This window comes from Podarcis pityusensis (genome assembly GCF_964106645.2).
Source record: "Podarcis pityusensis genome assembly, chromosome: Z".
In the NCBI taxonomy this organism is placed as follows: Eukaryota; Metazoa; Chordata; class Lepidosauria; order Squamata; family Lacertidae; genus Podarcis; species Podarcis pityusensis.
The window spans coordinates 13,900,069-13,919,030 of NC_138044.1; the positions used below are offsets into that span (position 1 = coordinate 13,900,069).

Below are 18,962 nucleotides of genomic sequence, written 5' to 3' on the forward strand. Positions count from 1 at the left end.
TACTGCAGAGCTGGTTTCTGAGATCTTTGGCCTTTTGTGTCCTGTTGGTTTTGAGTGACAGGCCCAGCCAGGCATAGGATGTGCAGATAACTTCAGGGAAGTGAGCTAACCACCCTCCATCTCTTTTGTTGCTGTTGCAGGGATCCATGACGAAGTGGATTACTCTGAGAAACTGAAGTTCAGCGAAGATGAAGAGGAGGAGGAGACTCATAAGGACGGGAGGCCAAAATGGTAAGAGCAGTGGTGGGACAGGGAATCCGCAGCTTAGCGGGCCTCCTTCAAGCAACACACAGAGAGGTTGCTGTGCCCGTGAATGTGGGTGAGAGAGGCAGAAGGTAGTGAGGCCTGCTTTGCACACAGAGCAGGAGGAGGGAATATTTTTCAGCCGCAGGGCCATGCTCTCATTTGTCTTATCTAGTCTGACATCCTTTTCTCACGGTTGCGAACCAGATGCCTGTGAGGAAAACTGCAAGCAGGACCTGAGCACAAGAGCCCTCTCCTCTTCTGTAGTTTCCCAACTGATTTTCAAAAGCATTAGTGCCTCTGACCATGGAGACAGAGCAGAGCCATCGCAGCTGTTGATAGCCTTCTCTTCCATGAATTTGTCCAGTCTTGTTTTAAAGCCATCCTAATTGGTGGCCAACACTGCCTCCTGCAGGAGCAAGTTCTATAGTTCAACTGTGTGCTCTGCGAAGGTCTTTCTTTTATCTGTCCTGATTCTTCCAACATTCAGCTTCATTGGGTGCCTCCGAGTTCCATTGTTACGAGAGAGGAAGAAAAGTTTTTCTCCACCCACTTTCTTCAGGCCGTGCAAAATTTAATGAACTTCAATCATGTCATCTCTTCTTTGACTTTTCTCTAAACTCTACAAAGTCCCAAGCGCTGCAGCCTTTCCTTATGTGCAGTTCTCTGGGGGCTGCATGCCAGGGGTGCATGTGACCATATGAAAAAGTGGACAGAGCAATGGACGTGACTCACACCTTTCTAGGCTAGGTTGCTTTGCAGAGGTGTCTGTACACATATACACTCCCCCCCATCTTTCCAACCAGGCAAGCAAGCCACATTATCACAGTTGCAGGACGTTCTATCCAGGCAGAAGCAGTGAAAGGCAGAGCAGTTGAGGGATATGAATGGATGGGGAACAGGAGTGTGTGGCATTGGGAGAGTCCCAAGGGCTTGAGGTACCCCCACCCTGATGCAGAAGCCCTCCGCTCCTGTCCTCAACAACTGCAGTTGATAGGAACATAGGAAGCTGCCTTATACCTGTTCAGAGAAATGCTCAGTCCAGTTCCATATTATCTGCACTGACTGGCAGCAACTCTAGGGTTTGAGGCTGGAGCCTCTCTCAGCCTTATTTGGAGAAGCCAGGGATTGAACCTGGGGCCTCCTGCAGACAAAGCACATGCCCTGCTACTGAGCTACAGCCTTTCTTGGCTAAAAACAGGAAGGTCAGAAAAAGGGTCCATCTAGCTTCATATTGTCTGTGCTCACTGGCAGCAGCTCTCTAGGGTTTTTAGACAAGGGACCCCCCCTAGCCCTGCCTAAAGAATCTGGGGGCTGAACCTAGCACCTTCTGCAATCAAAGCAGATGCTCTGCCCCATTGTACTTTGCCTTTCTCTTCAGTGGCAGGTTTGGAGAAGATTTTCCACTTCTCTTTAGGTCCTGATGAGCCTCTGTATGGCTTGATGGGGTGTGTATGTGTGTGGCATAGATAGATAGATATAATGTGTGTGAGAGAGAGAGAGAGTGAGAGAGAGAGCTTGAAGTCCAGTTGGTGCTGTTTTAACATCCAATGTGTCTTAATTGACAGGAACACCTGGGACCCCAGAAGGCAGCGGCAGCTCTCCATGAGCTCAGCAGACAGCACAGAGGCCAGGCACCCCCCAGAAGAAGCAAAGAACTGGGGCGACTTGGCTGGCCTGTCTCGGCCAATCCGTAAAGGACCAGATAACTTGCCTCCCTCAGGGAAAGTGAATGGCTGGGCTCCCCTTTCAGACTATCAGGTATGGTGGGCTTGCTCAGCATGGTGGCTTGCTATTAACTGCTATGTTAGTGTGCCATGTTAGTGGCTGCTATGAAGGAGATGGGAAAGGGCTTTTGCATATAGCGTTAAAAACCTTTTCCTGTACTGTGCTACTGTGAGGTGTGCATTTCCAGGCTGCTTGAGTGTTTCCCCATATTAAAAGCAATCGGAATACATTCCTGCATTCATTCATTCATTCATTCATTCATTTTTGACTGAACATTTTTATTGACACTATTGCAATGTTATGTTTTTGTTCTTTTAATTTCCCCCCCTGGTTCTTTTCCCCCCATTTTTGCTACACAAATTCAATATAGAAAGTAGAAATGCAAAAATGATTAAATATGAACAGAAAAAAGAATATTCAGTATATATAAATAAGTTACACAACCTACTTATTTATCTATTGCTCATTTCACTGCACATTCAGATGTGCAAGTGTATGAACATACTATCACATACGTGGGTTGCTATTACTTCTTTATGCTCTATGCCACAGTATTATGCTTGTATATTACACTAGGGGCTGGGCCCCTGCTTGCTCTGCTCACCAACCCCCTTGCCACTCCCTCCACATTAACCCCCTAGAGTTTCCCATTCCTGCTCCATGTAACTACTGAACCCACTTTTCACTCTTCTGCTTTGCAATCCTACTTCGCACCCCTGTTTTCACCCCACATCCATGCCTCCTCCCACTCCCTTTTTTGCAACTCTCCCCACACACAAACCACCTTCATGGTGACCTATGTCTTCCTCCTCCCACACTTTGCAGCTACTGAGCACCCTTTTTGTCTTCCGCCTTGTTAGGAAGCCACCTGCCTTCTGTTCCACAGCCCCTTTTGCATTTCCGCATTCCCTCCCTCACTGCCATGCTGTGCAACTTGCCTTCTCTTTCGCTCCCCTACCTCACCCTGACTTCATGCAAATTCAGGCACTACAGATTCTCCAGTGGGGGTTGTGGGACGCAGCCTTTCATTTTTATGTATATAGGAAGGTACAGAAACGTGGTGTATAGATACCTGAACAAATAAACATAAGAGAAGGGAGCACATTTCCCAGCTTTGCAGATTTCTCCTGCTTGGCGCGGAGATGTTGGTACATATTTTCCCTCTCCTTGGTGCGAGTGCCTTTGAACTGTGGTTCACCACTGTAAGGACCTTCTTACTCTTCACCCCCCCACCTCCTGTGCTAGAAACCTTCACTGGGGGGCCTCCGGCAGCAGTCTTCTGAGGACAAGGAGGAGAAGCTCCCTCTGCGGCAGAAGTTTGTCCACTCTGAGATGTCCGAGGCTGTCGAGCGGGCCCGGAGGCGGCGGGAGGAGGAGGAGCGACGAGCGCGGGAGGAGCGCCTGGCCGCTTGTGCTGCCAAGTTGAAGGAGCTGGATCAGAAGTGCAAGCTGGCACAGAAAGCTGGAGACGGCCACAAGCACGTGGAGAACGAAGAGCCCAGGCCTGCCACCTTGGAGATGGCCAGCCCGCCGGAGAACAGCCATGCCACCCGGAGAGGTAGGGCTGCACTGGCTGCTTTCATGGGAGGCCAAAGGAGCTATCATACACTGAAGCAGACCATGGGTCCCTCTGGCTTAGTATTACCTACACTGGTTGGCAGCAGCTCCAGGGTTTGAGAAAGAAAATGTTCCCCAGCCTTACCTAGAGATGCTGGGAATTGAACCAAGGGCCCTCTGTGTGCAAAACAGATGCCCTGCTTTTGGGGGCGAGGGGAGGGCATCGGGGCCAGCCAAGAGGTGCCTTGCCTGGAGCATCTTTGTTAAGAAGACTTTTTTTCTCTCTCCTTAGCAAACCCTGAGTTTCATACCCAGGAAACTTCTTCCCCTCCTGCTTACCTGGAGGAGGAAACTCTGGCCACGTCAGCAGCACACCGGAGCAGCAGTGAGGAGGAGCTCCGAGAAGCCGTGTCCCCCGCACAGGAATTCAGCAAGTACCCGAAACTGCTTCCCCCACGGTTCCAACGGCAGCAGCAACAGCATGTAAGAACCTCCACTGCGCCAAACACGCCGTTCATCTTGGAGGGGTGTGTCTATGCGCCACGGGGGAGAACTCCCTTTCACGTTATGTTGGCCACAGCTGCACTGTATATTTTAAGCATTGTAGTACCTCTTCACCAGTCATGGCCTCCCCCAAATAATCCTGTGGCTGGCTAAGGGGTGCTGACAGTTGTTAGGAGACCACCTCCCTGTTCCTCTCCCAGAAGCGCCTGGGATAGAGAGCTTGACCACTCTGGAAATCGTATCCCTCTCAGGGGAGCAGGGTTATCCTAACTACTCTCACAACCCTTAAGAGTCATGGCTTCACCCAGAGAATCCCGGGAACTGTAATTTAATGGTGCTGAGAATTGTTAGGAGCACCCCTGTTCCCCCTCACAGAACTACCACTCCCAGAGTTCCCTGGGAAGAGGGGCTGATTGTTAAACCACTCTGGGAACTGTAGCTCTGGAATAAGTTCTAACAACAAACTACAGTTTCTTGAGGGAAGCCATGAAGGTTTAAAGTGCTTGGGAGTATGGGTGGATTATTAAACTACTCTGGCACCTTCTGCATGCAAAACCCTGGCCATCGCCTAAAAATAGAATAAGAGTTCAGTCCTCATAGAGCCAGACCATTGGTCCATCTAGGTCAGTATTGTCAATACTGACTGGCAGTGCCTCTCCAGGATTTCAGGCAAGGAGAATTTCCACCAACTGGAGATGCCATTGGGGGCTGAACCTGATTTAACCCAGAGTCGTAGAATTATGGGAATAGGGAGTCCAACAATGTGGTTTCTATTCAGGGGCTATGCAGGCACCTGCACTCCATGCCCATTTAGTTTTTTTTCTCCCTCTTAAGGACCAGCTGTACAAAATGCAGAGCTGGCCGCAGTCCCAGGTCTATCCTCCCTCCTCCCACCCTCAGCGGACCTTCTATCCACCACATCCACAGATGCTGGGCTTCGACCCCCGTTGGATGATGATGCGCCTTCCTACATGGACCCTCGCATGGTCCAGGGGCACCCCCCGGTGGATTTCTACCCCTCAGCCCTCCATCCTTCAGGTAATGTTTCCTTAAAAGGAAGAAAACACCAGTGATTAGTTAAATTGCATCAAATCATAGTTTGTGCTAACCAGGAGTTAGAATGCAACCATGGTTTAGCTTTCATACAGGCAAACCATGGTTTAGAGCTGATTGCCTGCTTTCATTTTCCTCTTGCTCTCTGTACACCCCATTTTTTATATCTCTTTGTAAGCCATGGTGATGAGCTGATAATCCATGTGAGCAAAGGCTGGTGCACTGATGTCATTGTAAGGGTCAGGTGATTGACAGGTAGGCAGCCCCACTCACTTGTCAAACCGGACCCTGCAGGATATGGGGGTGGGGGTGGGAGATAAGGTTTAAGCCTTCCAGCAAATCCAGTTCCCCACTAAAGACTTAGAGGTAAGGGTCGTTGAGAAATCTTTAATGTTTTGTAAAACACAGGGTCCAATAGAACAGAACCCAGGAAGTTTCTAGATCTCTAATGTATGTTCCACAACATATATGGAAACAAATGAAAACATTTCCAGAGATCATCCCAAAGACACATCTAGTCCGGCATCCTGTTCTCACAGTGGCCAACCAGAGGCCCCCAAGGGAAGCTCACAAGCGGGAATGGGAGCACAATCTGTAATTCCCAGCAGTTCCCAGTATTCAGGGGCACACTGCTTCTGACACTGGATGTAGCAGGTAGCCATCATGGCTAGTAGCCATCAATAGCCTTATCTTTCAGATATTTGTCATCTTCTTTTAAAGCCATCCAAACTAGTGGCTGTCGCGGCTCTAATAGTTTTTGGTTGGTTTGTTCATTTGTTTTCCAAATTGCAGTTAATTATTCAAAGGTTGCTAGCCTTCATGCCTTCCCCAGGGAAAGAGTTAGAGGGCACCTCGGGACTGGGGATTACATCAGGGGTGAGATGAGCACAGGATGCTATCTTAGACTGAGTCAGATCATTCATGCACGTAGCACACTGACCAACAGTCACTCTCAGACATTTTTTGGGGGGGCGGTCGTGTATGTGCATCTATCTCTCCAAGCCCTACACACAGAAGCTGGGGTTGATCCTGGGGCCTCCTGGGTGCCTCTATCTCAGAACCCAGTTTGGGCTCCCAAGCTTTCCATTGCCTCCTCTCCTTATCTCTCCTTCTGTCCCAAAACAGGGGCCATGAAGCCGGCGGTCCAGCAGGATTCCCTGACCAATAGCAGCTGCCTGTCGAAGGAGCAGAACAGCCAGCCCTCCATGCAGCAGGAGAGGAAGCCTGTGTCTGGGGAGACCCCTCCACCAGTGTGGGGTCAGGAGAGCTACACTCCCTCTCAGAGCAAAGGCTGCCCCATTTCCCGCCCGAAACAGACCGAAGGCATGGCCAGCGAAGGACTGCACGCCAGGTGAGGGGGAAACCTGCCCAGGTGCTCTCATCATGAGGACACTCAGGCCCCTGGCTTGGTATTGTTTGAATTGACAATGCAGCTGTTCTTCTGGGTTGCAGACGATTATCTCTCCTAGCTCTGCTTGGAGATGCCATTGAACCTGGGACCTTTTGCATGTAAAGTTCCGCCACTGAGTTACAGCCCTTCTCCTAAAACCTACAATACTCCCTTGTCCTGAGTCAGATCCATTGGTCCACCTAACTCAGTACTGTCTGCACTGATTAGCATGCTGGGGACTGAACTTGGGATTGTTTGTAAGTCATTGGCACGGTGGCAGTGCTCCTGTTGTAAACCACCTTGCTTGGATCAGGCCGCAACCTTCCCAAAGCAATGATATTCCAGACTTTTCAAACTGCCTGAGGAAAGGGAAATGTTTTTATCTAGCACTGAGAAATTATGAGGAGGAGTCTGTAGGGACGTTTATATTTTTGAATTCTGAATGATCCGGATTTTTTAATTAAAAAAAATAAGCTGTTTCGCTAAATTGCCTCTGGATTTGAGTCCTCGACCACCTGCCTATGCCGCAGCCCTCCCTTGCGCTATGTGCTCTGCCAGTAATTGGGCACTCCACTTTTGCGAAGTGCCCAGTGCCTAGAGGGCAAGAAGAAAAGCAAAAAATACAGCGTATTAATGATAGAATTGTAGAGTTGGAAGGGGGACTCCAAGGGTCATCTGGCCCAACCCCCTGAAATCATAAGCATTCATTGCAGTGAGTGAGAGTGGCAGGTGATGGTCTTGGGAGCTTTCCAATATTAAATCTGGACCAACTGCGGATGCAAGTCCACAGCACTTTGCTTTTGCTGAAACAGAACTCTAGCAAAAGCCAGCATCCTGTTCTTACAGCGGCTAACCAGATGCTCCAACTGATACTCGGAGGCAGAACATAGCCCTCATGGCTAGTAGCCATTGATTGCCTTCTCTTTTATGACCTTGTCTGAGCCTCTTTTAAAACCATCCAAGTTGGTGGCCACCGCTGCATCTTGGATGCAGAGAGAGAGAGAGATGGAGGAGGAATATGAATATTGGAAGGCTAAGAACCTAAGGAGAGCCCTGCTGCCTCAGATGAAAGTCCAACATCCTTCTCACAGCTGGCCAACCAGGTGCTCTCATGGGAAGCCCACAAGCAGGACCTGAGCCCACTAGTGATTCCAGGGGAAATGGTGTATCCTCTCCAGCAGGGGAGGTGGTACATAGCCGTTGTGGCTAGTAGCCACTGATAGCCATATCCTCCATGAACCTTTCTGATTGTCTTTTAAAGCCATCGCAAGTTGTTGACTGATTTTTTTATTTTTTTGTGGGGGACATTTTCCTTTTTCAGGAACAACAGCTCCTACTCATCGCAGAGCACCAGCATCAACCCTGCACGTGACCTGTTTGAGGAGTCCAGAGAAGATTACTTAAACATCTTTGACAAGAAGCCCCAGGCCAATTTTGACAGCTGCATCGGCTCCTCCCAAAGGCTGAGCCAAGACCGTCTCTTCCCACATCAAGAATGTGCCCCTTCCGTTAGCACTGCCGACCCTCACCACACCAACCTGAGGAGCACCTCCTTGGAAGCCGGCTTGGCCCACAGTGATAAGAAGCCAGAGTACAACGGCTGGGATACCAGCCACTATCAGAAATCCTCGGACGGGACGGCTTCTGCAAATGAAGAGGCCTGCCGAGATGAGCAGTCCTTTGGTGCTGAGGCATGGAAGAAAGACGGGCCTGCCAGCAAGCAGGCAACTGCCAAGCCAGGGTGGGCTTCTGAGAGCCGAAATGCCAGCAGCCAGCAGCAACAGCAGCAACAACAGCAGCACCAGGAGCAGACGGGGAGGGCTCGAAGATCTGGCCCGATTAAGAAGCCAGTCCTGAAGGCTCTCAAAGTCGAAGAGAAGGAGAAAGAGCTGGAAAAAGTGAAAGCAGATGGGGAAGAGGCCGCCCCTCCCCCACCAAAGGAGAAGGCCCCGGTTCACAAGGCGCAGGAGGAGGAGGAGGAGGATGACCATGATTCTGCTGCCTTGCTCCATTCTGCCCGCTTCCACTTGCTGGACGAGAAGTACCCCTCTCGGACAGTGGTCCAAGAAGCCGAGAAACCATGCGAGGAGGAGAAGGAGGAGGAGGGTGAAGAGCAGGAAGAGGAGGAAGAGGAGGAGGAGGAGAAAAACGGGAAAGTCTGGGAGGCCAAGCCTCAGTCAAGGGAGTCCAGTGACTTGCCCCCCACCAAAAGAAACAACTGGATATTTATTGATGAGGAACAAGCCTTTGGCGGAAGGGGACAGGGACGTGGTCGTGGCTTCCGGGAGTTCACCTTCCGAGGCCGTGGCAATGCTGTGGGCTGTGGCAGTGGCAACATCAGTAGCCGGGGTGCCTACAGCAGCAACAGCACTAGCGTCTGCAGTGCTCAGCGAAGTAGCAGAGGGCGGCCCCTGAGGGAATTCAACCAGCCAGAAGAGTTCCCACGAGGGAAGCTCAGGCGCAGGATTGCCAGCGAGACCCACAGCGAAGGTTCAGAGTACGAGGAGCTGCCCAAGCGCCGCCGCCAGCGGGGCTCTGAAAACAGCAATGAGGGCTCCCTTGTGGAAAGGGAGGAGAGTGACCTCAAGAAGGGAGACTTCCGCGACTCCTGGCGGTCCAACAAGATCTATTCGGATGACCAAGGTACCCTGGATGCCAGAGCGAGGGCCCCACGAGCTTTCGGGCGCTCGCTACCTCCGAGACTTAGCAATTCTGGGTATGGGCGAAGAGGCTTTGCTTCCAAGGAGCCTGCCCAGTGGCAGGGCCGGAATGGGGGGAACACGTGGCAGGAGTACAGCCACGGCACACCTCTGGACACCTTTGGGGCCAGGCGCCTGTCTGAGAGGGACTATGGCCAAGACTCATATAAGCACCCAGACTCCTTCACCCGGCGGGCCAATGAGGAGGATTCATTAGACAAGAGGCACTACTTCCAGGAGGATTACGGGGGTGATCCCGAGAATGCTGAGAATCGTCCTTTCCGCCGCCGGCGCCCACCTCGTCAGGACAAGCCTCCTCGGTTCAGGCGCTTGAGGCAGGAGCGCGAGTCCATGGGGCAGTGGAGCCCAGAAGACGGCGGAACCAACCTCCTAGCTTGCCAGTGGCCAGGGAGAGCCAAGCTGACCATGATGGATCGGGGTGGTGCCGCTACCAGGAGGTCTCCTGAGCTGCCCTACCAGAACTCCTCTGACCATGCCAATGAGGAGTGGGAGACAGCCTCTGAGAGCAGCGACTTCAGCGAGAGGCGGGAGAGGCGCGGTGGCAGTGCCATCTCGGAGGGCGAGGCCCAGCTGGACGGCAATCTCTCCAGCAGCGGCATGGGGGAGAAGAGGGAGCTGGCCAAGAGAAGCTTCTCCAGCCAGAGACCCTTAGTGGATCGGCAGAGCCGGAAAGCTGATTCGACTGGGTTTGGGGAGAAAGCTGTGAGAGCTGGTGGGAATGGAGCAGCCTCCTGCTACGAAAGCCAGCAGATGAATGGGGCACAGATAAAAACAAAAAGGTAAGCCTTACAGCTTTAATGTCCTCCCACCTTCCAAAGTAATGGCTGTAGTTGTGCAATCAGAATCTTCTGCTTAATAAACAAAGATTTTGCTTTATTCGTTTTGTAAAATTGATGCGGTGGGCCTTCCACTTAGGTGACGGTTCAGTTCTGGGAGTCCCATGTGCAAAGCCAAAATTGAGCCCCCCAGAACTGCCCCTTCCCCACCCCCACAAGGCAGGACTGCTTACCAGGGACTGGGAAAGTCGCATGAGGGCTTTGGGAGCTCCTATGACCTTAGACACCCTGGGAAGCGACATGCCGGGCTTTTGGAAGGAGGCACAAGGGATGCCGCCAGAACTCTTGCACTGCCTTTCCAAAGTTTGAGAAGTGAGGAAAACACACTGGGTGGGGAAATAAATAAATGGAGAGCGGGAACGGTGGGTTTCCCCCTACCCGTGCAATTATTATTCCCCCACCTGCACAAAGCTGCTATTGTATAAGTTTACTGTACACCACCCAGTTGTAGAAAAAACACAGTCAAAGTGGTTTGCAAAAAAGACAAAACTATAAAATTATCAATAAGAGAATTAATAATAGTTTGAGACTTTCAGAATGTTAAAATAAAGTAACAATAGGCTCAAAACAGATTAAAGCTCACTCCAGCTTTCTAAACATCTGGATAGGATTGTCTAAATAAAAATGTTTTTAGCAGGTGCCCAAAAGAGTACAGTGAAGGCGCCTGCCTGCTATCTATAAGCAGGGAGCTCCAGTGTGTAGGTGCTGCCACAGTAGAATATTGATTGCTTACGAATGGAGAATGGGTATTACATGGTACCTATAATGGTGGCAGTAGTGGGCTTATGTAGCATAAGGCGACTTTGCATGTAAGGATGTGCCTGGATTGCTGCACTGCACTTAAATTCAACTTCTTGTCACACTGTGGGCAGAAGCCATGGCTCAGTGGTAGAGCACCTGCTTTGTATGTAGAAGATCCCAGGTTCAGTCTCTGGCATAATCTCCAAGTAGGACTGGGAATCCCCCCTGTCTCAAACCAAAGAGTCACTGCCAGTCATCTTTTGCAGCCCAAAAGTAATCTTCTGAGGACCACATGCCAGTGATGGGTGGAGCCTGAGGCACAAACAGAGCAACCAAGAAAAAAGCTTTTACCTTTCTGTTTTCTGCACGTACTTGTGCACACACTTCTCTTACCTATCCTCCATCCAGACAAGGACACAGTCCAGCCAGGCTAAAAAAAAATCCTTAGGCTGTGAAGCAGGACCAGTGAGGTCTGGCATGAGGGGGTGTGGCTTGGCAAGTTCCAAGAGCCAGAAAGAGGCCTGGAGGGTCACATTCAGGCCCCCAGGCAAGAGGTTTTCCCATCCTTGCATGAAATGATCTTCCCTGAAGCTGGTGCTCTTTCGCTTTCTCCTCTAGATCTCCCGACGACAGTGGGGGGCTTGACCCTAGCAGTCCTGAGAGCAGCCATTCTGTTTACGGCTCCCATGCTAACCTGAACAGCACTGAAGGGCTGGGAAAGAATCCAGAGAGGGAGCCCAAGTCTGGAACCCAGCAGATGGGAGAGAAGGGAGAGGCCATTTCTCAGTTTGAGCTGAGCTACGGAAGTAAGTCCTGTTCACTTAATCCAATACAGCAACCTTTCTCAACTTGTGGGTCCCCAGATGTTGTTGGACTACAACTCCCATCTTTCCTAGCTAGCAAGGCCAGAGCTCAGGGATGATGGGAGTTGTAGTCCAACAACATCTGGGGACCCACAGGTTGAGAACCGCTGCAATAGAGGATGAGCGTCTGATACACAGTTTGGGGAATCGTCTGTCTGCTTTCTGTGCATTTGGACACATCTTCAGGTGATTGTTCCAAACCACCTGAAGGTGTCTGTGGAGAGAAGATGCAGTGGTTTCTGATTTGTCAAAGATTAAGAGAAGTGCATAATCTGATAGACAGCTCTGTTCCAGTCTGTTGTTGTTCCAATCTGGATATAAATCCAGGACCAGTGCATTAGATCAGTTCACTTCAAGATGTGGACCAAATGAATTCCCTCTCCATGCCTAGAAATGGTTGGGTGAGTCATGGCACAGGGCCTTTTCTGTAGTGGTGCCCTTCAGGAAATTCGTTTGGCTTGCTGTCGTGTAGCCCTTAAGTGAATGGTCGATACAGTCATACCGCTTGTTATGTTTGCTTCAGGTTAAATCTTTTCAGATTGTGTCCCGCGGCGACCTGGAAGTACCGGTAAGGGTTACTTCCAGGTTTTGCCGCTGGTGCATGCGCAGACGTTCAAAATAATGTCACACGCATGCGCAGAAGCGGCGAACCACGACACGCAGACACGGGTTGCGTTCTGCTCATGTTGCAAACGGGGCTCCAGAATGGATCCCGTTCGCAACTAGAGTTACCACTGTATGTAGTTTTGCAAGGGTTTGGTATTGTTTTAACATTAACCCTGCTGCTGCAATTGGTTTGCTGCTGCTGCTTTTGTTCCCCCCCGAAACGTGTGGTATTGTTGTGGATTTTATGGCAAATGTATTTTCATCTTATATTGTAAGCCATCTTGGCTCCTGCAGCTTAAAGGCAGATTGTGAAGCTTCTTCTAAAGAGAGACATCCTGGAATGGCTGTCCAGACCAGGATGAGTGGTAGGAGGAGTTCAAAGAATTGGTGTCCAATGATCCTGGGATGGGACCAAGTGAGCTGGGCTGGGCCACATCTGGGCCTGGAGAGGATATCAGAATGAGGACCCACCCAGATGCTTCCTGGTGCTTCTATCTTGTCCCCTTTGTCACCGCGGTCTTCTAGTCGCTTTTGCCAGCAAGTCTGCCTGCAGGGGAAGCGCCTGAAGATGCTTTGGGCTTCAAGCCAGCACTGCCTCCTGTCCAGACACAAAGACATGAGCACCAGCAAAAACATCTCGGACCCAGCCCTCTTGGAGGAGTGTTCATTTACTTGCCCAGTCTAAAGATACTTCTTGCTTGCTACGTTAAAGCAGGAGCCCTTTGGGGGGTATATGTTGATGGTTAGAACAACAGCAGAGCTTGGTCTGCCATGCTTTACACCTGCTGCGCTTTGAACCTTAAAGGTTTTGAGCATTGAAGGTTTCGGATGAAACCGCAGCCCCAATGTCAAGTTCTTAGTCTAGTGAGAACCAGGGCAAAGTTGGAAATAAGCTGAAGTTGTCTTTAAACTGACTCTCAGATGGTATCATGGACGGACGGCTTTCAGGCCCTGCTGAAGAGACGGAAGTTGGACCGATTGGGAGCGAAGGCTTCATCGAGGTCCTGACAAAGAAGCAGCGGAGGTTGCTGGAGGAGGAGCGACGGAAAAAAGAGCAAGCAGCCCAGGTGAGCACCTGGGGGCAGGAGTGCCCCCTGAACCTAGGTATCCATTTTTAGCACACACACGCACACACGCGCCACATGTAAAGGCAGCTGTTTTAACAAACCAGGGTTTGTGTTTCATATCCTGGTGTTATACATTCTAAACCAGGGGTGTGTGGGAACAACTTTTGCCTTCCAGGTGTTTTGCAGAACTACAGCACCCATCAACTCCAGCAAGTGTGGCCAAGGGTGATGGGAAGTGCAGCTCAGCAACATCTGGAGGGCCAAAGGTTCCCTTCATCTGTTGTAAACCAAACTCTTTTGGGGGGCCAGTAGGCACATTTGGAATTGTGAGGGAGTGTCACGGGCACTAGGAACAAAGTGGCTGGAACAGTGTGTCTAATCCTGCCATACAATGCAATGAGGGCATATTAAAGAGAGGAGGGGGTTTCCCAGTGCATGAGAGGCTGCACTGGTGCAGACAGGAACTGAGGAGGAAGAGCAAACAGCCTCTGGTTGTACACTGTGGACATTTGAGGGAGTAGTTACTGAGACTTTTCTCAGGTGCCATAGCAGGTACTTACTGGTAGGCACTCTGGGTCCTTTGGGCACTTCATTGGCAACTCATTTTCTAAATCATCAGAAATGACAGGCAAGGACAACTTTGCCACCACCACCAATCTTGGAGCAAAAGCTGGACAAAGCTGATCCTGTTCTTTCCCAGGCAAATCCCCATCCCGACCTGGAGACTTTATAGGAGAAAAGGGGCAACCGTGTGTGGCCCTCCGGGGTGTTCCATGCAGCCCTTCCAAGGTCCTGCTGCCACTTTTACAGTGGGTGTTGTTGCCAAATCTGTGTCAGGCTCCTGTCTTGCCTGAAGATTGTGCTGTAGATTTGACTTCTCTGATGCCACTGCTTGCCGGTGTTCTAACAGATCTAGCCCACCACTGTTTCCTGCTTCTTGCCCCATGATGATGTTGTTGCAGATTAGGGTCTCTGCACAACTGCCTCTCGTCACCACCCCCTTGAGTTGGAAGAAAGATGTTCACACTTTGGCCAGACAAAAACCAATGTTTCCTTGAGATTCTGTCTCTGAGTCAAAGCCTTCTAGTGTTTCCCAGGAGTCCTGACGCCCTTGGGCTTCCCTCGTTTCTCCCACAGGCTCCAGCCAAGGGCCGCGTCCTTCAGTCTCGTATCCCACCTCGCTTTGCCAAGAAACAGAGCAGCATGTGCCTTGAGCAAGGAGATGTTTCGGTTTCTGGAAACAGCCTGGGCACAGAGATCTGGGAGACCAACAGTCCAGGTGAGTCAGGTGTGTCTTGATCAGGGTGGGGTGGGGGCCACATTCTCTTCCTGGATGTGCCAGTAGTTGGCATGGTCAGATGCAAAGGTGTGGGTGGAGCAGTGAATGCAAATTTTGCTTTTGTACAGTAAGCCAGTTTGTACACATGCGCGCGCTCTCTCTCTCTCTCTCTCTCTCACACACACACACACACACATACACACCCTCCCTCTGTCCTCCATCCTGGCAAGCAAGAGGCATTGCCAGAGTTCAAGGACACGGTCCAGGCAGGAAGAAACACACAAGGAGGATATGAAGTAGGACTGCTCAGGCACGTGGCCTGGGAAGAGTCCCAAGGGCCAGATAGAGAAGGCTGCATTTGGCCCCAGACCTGAGATTCACCATCCCTGTCGAGGCACTTCCAGCAAACCCTGTAAACAACACTACCCTCTCTAGATTTTCTGGAAATGCATCAGATCCCAGGCAATCTCTGAAATGGAGCAGGGTAGGGAGAGGGAAATGGGGATGGTAGAAAGAGATGGAAAGGGGTGGTCCTGCTCACTTTCGGCTGTGAGCCTGCCAAACACTATTATACCCAGCGCCTGGCAGATTACTGCTAAGGGAATGCAGCCACCCCTTCATCTATGAACGAAACTCAAAAGAAAACTCCTCAAAACATAAGATGGAGGTAGGGCCATAGCTCAGTGGTAGAACATCTGCTTTCCACGCAGAAAGTCCCAGGTTCTGTCTCCCATGGCATCTCCAGGTAGGGATGAAAGAAAGCCCTGCTTGAAATTCTGGAGAGACGCTCCTAGTCAGTGTAGGCAGCACTGAACCAGTTGGACCAACAGTCTGAATCGATATAAGTCAGCTTCTTACGTTCCCATGCACAAAAGGTATCAGGTAAAACCAAATCCAAACTGCTGAAGCCCATCCGTTCCATACAATTAAAAGCCAGAGGATAGGATTTCCCCTTACTGTTTGAGTTTTATTCTTCTTCCCCAACATGCATGTTTGAGAAAAGGCGACATATGTAACATGAGAAGCAGCCCCGGAGGCCTCTCTGAAGCATCTTAACTCCCATTTATCTGCTCTTGCCACAGCACTCTCCGTTCAGTCATCTGGCACGGATTCCTGGAGCAAACCTGTCAATGCCTTTACCAGTAACGAATCCAGCTCCACCGAGGTAAGTGCACCCAAGCCTCTCCTCTGTAAAGAGTGGAAGGGAGGGCGGGTGTCCAGTCCTGCCATCCAATGAAATGTAGGTGTGTAAAGAGGTGGGGATGCCTAGTGTAATAGAGGCTGAGCTGGTGTGGTCAGGAATTGAGCACGAAGAGCAACCGCTGTTGTACACTGTGGATATGGTGATGACTTTGACAAAGAGGCGTTAATTTTGGTGGTGGCCTCACGTTTCTTAGGACTTGTAGCGGTATTGCTGGGAGGGGTTTTAACACTTTCCACGCTTTGCGCAGCAGGGATTTAAAGGCAGCCAGGGGGATAGTGGCATTGACCTGAGCGCTGAGTCGCGGGAATCCTCCGCCACTTCTTCCCAGCGCAGCTCTCCATATGGCACTCTCAAGCCTGAAGAGATGAGTGGAGGTGGCCTGGTGGATCCCAAAACTGACTGCCAGAAAGAGCAAGCGCCAAAGCAGTCAGATAAAAAGGTAACCTAGCTTAACTGCCACTGGCACCAGATGTGCTGTCTAGCATCTGGATCCAGCTGCTGGAAGTCAAGGGTGGTCTGGTTTTGTCAGGCACATTCTGGAAACCAGGCTCAATAGGGCTGGAAGTCTTCTAGCTCATTGTTGTCAACATTGGTTGGCAGCGGCTCTCCTGGGTTTAAGGCAGGGGACATTCTGAGCCTGACCTGGAGATGCTGGGAGCTGAACTTCCTTTCTCCCTTTAAATCAGGGCCTCTCTTGTTTCCCTGCTAAGGATTCAGAGCAAAGCCTGGGTCAGAGCAAGGACCACAAGCCGGGCCCAATTGGCAATGAGCGCTCCCTGAAAAACCGGAAAGGCTCTGAAGGAGCGGAACGCCTTGAAGGCAGCGTCCCCCCGGTCAATGGGGTGGAGATCCACGTGGATTCGGTCCTTCCTGTGCCTCCCATTGAATTTGGAGTAAACCCTAAAGTAAGGATTGCTTTTGCTTCATCTTTTTCTGCCTGTTATGGTTTTGTGGGCTTAGCTCCCAAATAACTGAAGGACTGCCTACCTTCATCCCTACCAACCTTCTTGGGTGTTAGCATCTGTTTGGGCAGGTGTGTGTGTGCTCTCTTAGGCCACAGTCATGACATGCATTTAAAGCAGTATGATGCCACTTTAAACAGTCATGGCTTCCCCCAGAGGTGTAGCTTGTTCAGGTGACCAGAATTGTTAGGATGCCCCTATTCCCACCACAGAGCTGCCATTCCCAGGGTGGTTTAATAGTCAAATCCTTTTCCCAGGGAACTCTGTGAGTAGGGGTAGTCTGTGCATGAGATGAGGTGAAACCATTTGCCTCAAGCAGTGGATCCAGCCCCCATTGTTGCGCCGCTGCCAGCTCCTCTGGGGCTTCCTGTGCCACTAACACAACAACAATGCCCTAACCACTGTCCCCTCTATATCCTCACCGCTGCTGCTGCATTGTGGCAGCAGTGGGGGTGTTGCCAAAGATACAACTCGGGTGATGGGGCTAGTGACGGTAGTAGCGGGAGGGTGGGGGCAGAGTGGGGACCCAGACCTGCGGGGGGAGGCATTAGGGCATTTTGCCTACAGTGGTAACAGGTCTCAGGCAGACCATATCTGTAAGGTGAATAAGGCATCTCCTAACAACACTCAACAGACTACACTTCGCAGGATTCTCTGGGGGAAGCCATGACAGCTAAAGTGGTATCCCAGTGCTTTAAATGTATATTGCAGGTGGGGCCTAAGTTTCAATACGGGCCCAAACCTCATTCTCACTCCCCCACCCCTTTCCCAGTGATAGGAGCTAATTTCCCTACTTCTTTCAACCCTTCATTTCTATGGGGAAAAGTTAAAGGAGGCACTGGAGGCTCTGCTAGGTTAGGGGGCTAACCTTGTCCCCTGTTAATCCTGACCATTAAAGTATCAAGCCAGCTGCCCCCTGTGTCATTCCTTCCGTGTCCTTCACATAGCTTCACCTTGGGGGGTTTGCATCTAGATTGGGCTGGGGAACCACAGCATTCCAGATGTCGTTGGACTACATTTCCAATTATCCCCTGATCCTTGCAGATGTTGGCTGGGAATCTGATGGGAGTTCAGCAACCATAAAAGGACTGTAAGTTCTGCACTAAAAAGTTGAGTACAGGGTTATGTAGAAATTGCCTCTTTGCAGGATTCGGACTTCAGCCTGCCCCCTGGACCGGCCTCCAGTACCACAGCTAACTCAGTCACAAAGCTTCAGGACGCCCTGGCCAGCAATGTAAGTAGACCTGCCTTTTGCATTCCTTCCTATTGGCTTCCAGTCTGCCTATTGACCTGCCCAGCTGGGAAGATCATCTGCTGATGCCCTTCTTCAGATCCTCCTCCTGCAGCCATTGGAGGTGGATGATGACGAAGGAGGGTTCTTTTTGAACTACAGTATCCTCCTTTTGGAACGTCATCCCCAAAGAGGCCCTCCCAGCATCTATTTTGCAATCTTTTGGCACTAACTAAACCTCTTAATTATTCTCTCCAGTCCTTTAGTGATTGTAGAGCTCAAGTCTTATTTTTTTAATTAGTGTCTCATGGGATTTTTTTGTTTTGTTTCTTTATGCTGATTGTATTTTATATCTCTAATGAAGCTTTTGTCAGCCCTGACTTCTTTCTTAAATAAGAAGATTGGTATGCAGTTTCTCCAGAATAAAAACAAAACCTGTTGTCTCTGTGTTTTTTTCTCTGCAGGCTGGGCTCACACAAACCCTCCCTGTGCTCCGAAGAGACCACCACCTTCCACGGTGCATCGGCCTGAATCCCATGTCTTTCCCCACGACTGACCTCACTCTTAAAGTAAACATTGGGTTTAATGGGAGTGGGGCAGATAAGGGTACTTGCCACAGGGGCAGCTTAGAAAGAAACAACAACCTTTCACATCCAGCAAGGGCGGAGGATTTATTTCTAAGCCTACGAACCTCGGGAGCACGTAGTTAAACTGTGGAATTCACATCCCATGAGAGATCTAGTGATGGTTACCCACTTTAGATGGGTTTAAAACGGGGTTGGGGGAGAGAAGTTTATGAAGGAGAATTAGGCTGTCAGTAGTCAAGGTGGCAGTGTAGTTCGTCCAGTATTGGAGGTGAGGTCAGCTTCTGAATACCAGTTGCAGGGGAAAGACCAGTGGGGCAAGTACTGTTGTGCTTGTGAGCTCCTCCGAGGCATCTGATTGGTCGTTGTGGGATCTGGATGCTAGACATAATGG

The 18,962-nt window shown here is 50.5% G+C and overlaps 1 protein-coding gene across 1 annotated transcript in view; it reads left to right on the forward strand.

The window, feature by feature from the left end:
* Nucleotides 1-18,962, forward strand: part of PRRC2B (proline rich coiled-coil 2B) — a gene marked incomplete at its 3' end in the record, with an annotated part of 58,218 nt that overhangs the window by 26,677 nt on the left and 12,579 nt on the right. Inside the window, 16 exon segments of the mRNA XM_080989524.1 lie at nt 141-231; nt 1,812-2,004; nt 3,217-3,529; nt 3,821-4,011; nt 4,867-4,992; nt 4,995-5,070; nt 6,211-6,436; nt 7,797-9,974; nt 11,391-11,578; nt 13,163-13,308; nt 14,446-14,587; nt 15,670-15,752; nt 16,039-16,230; nt 16,502-16,696; nt 17,901-17,987; nt 18,449-18,553. Of these exon segments, the coding sequence (XP_080845650.1) occupies nt 141-231; nt 1,812-2,004; nt 3,217-3,529; nt 3,821-4,011; nt 4,867-4,992; nt 4,995-5,070; nt 6,211-6,436; nt 7,797-9,974; nt 11,391-11,578; nt 13,163-13,308; nt 14,446-14,587; nt 15,670-15,752; nt 16,039-16,230; nt 16,502-16,696; nt 17,901-17,987; nt 18,449-18,553 (4,532 nt within the window).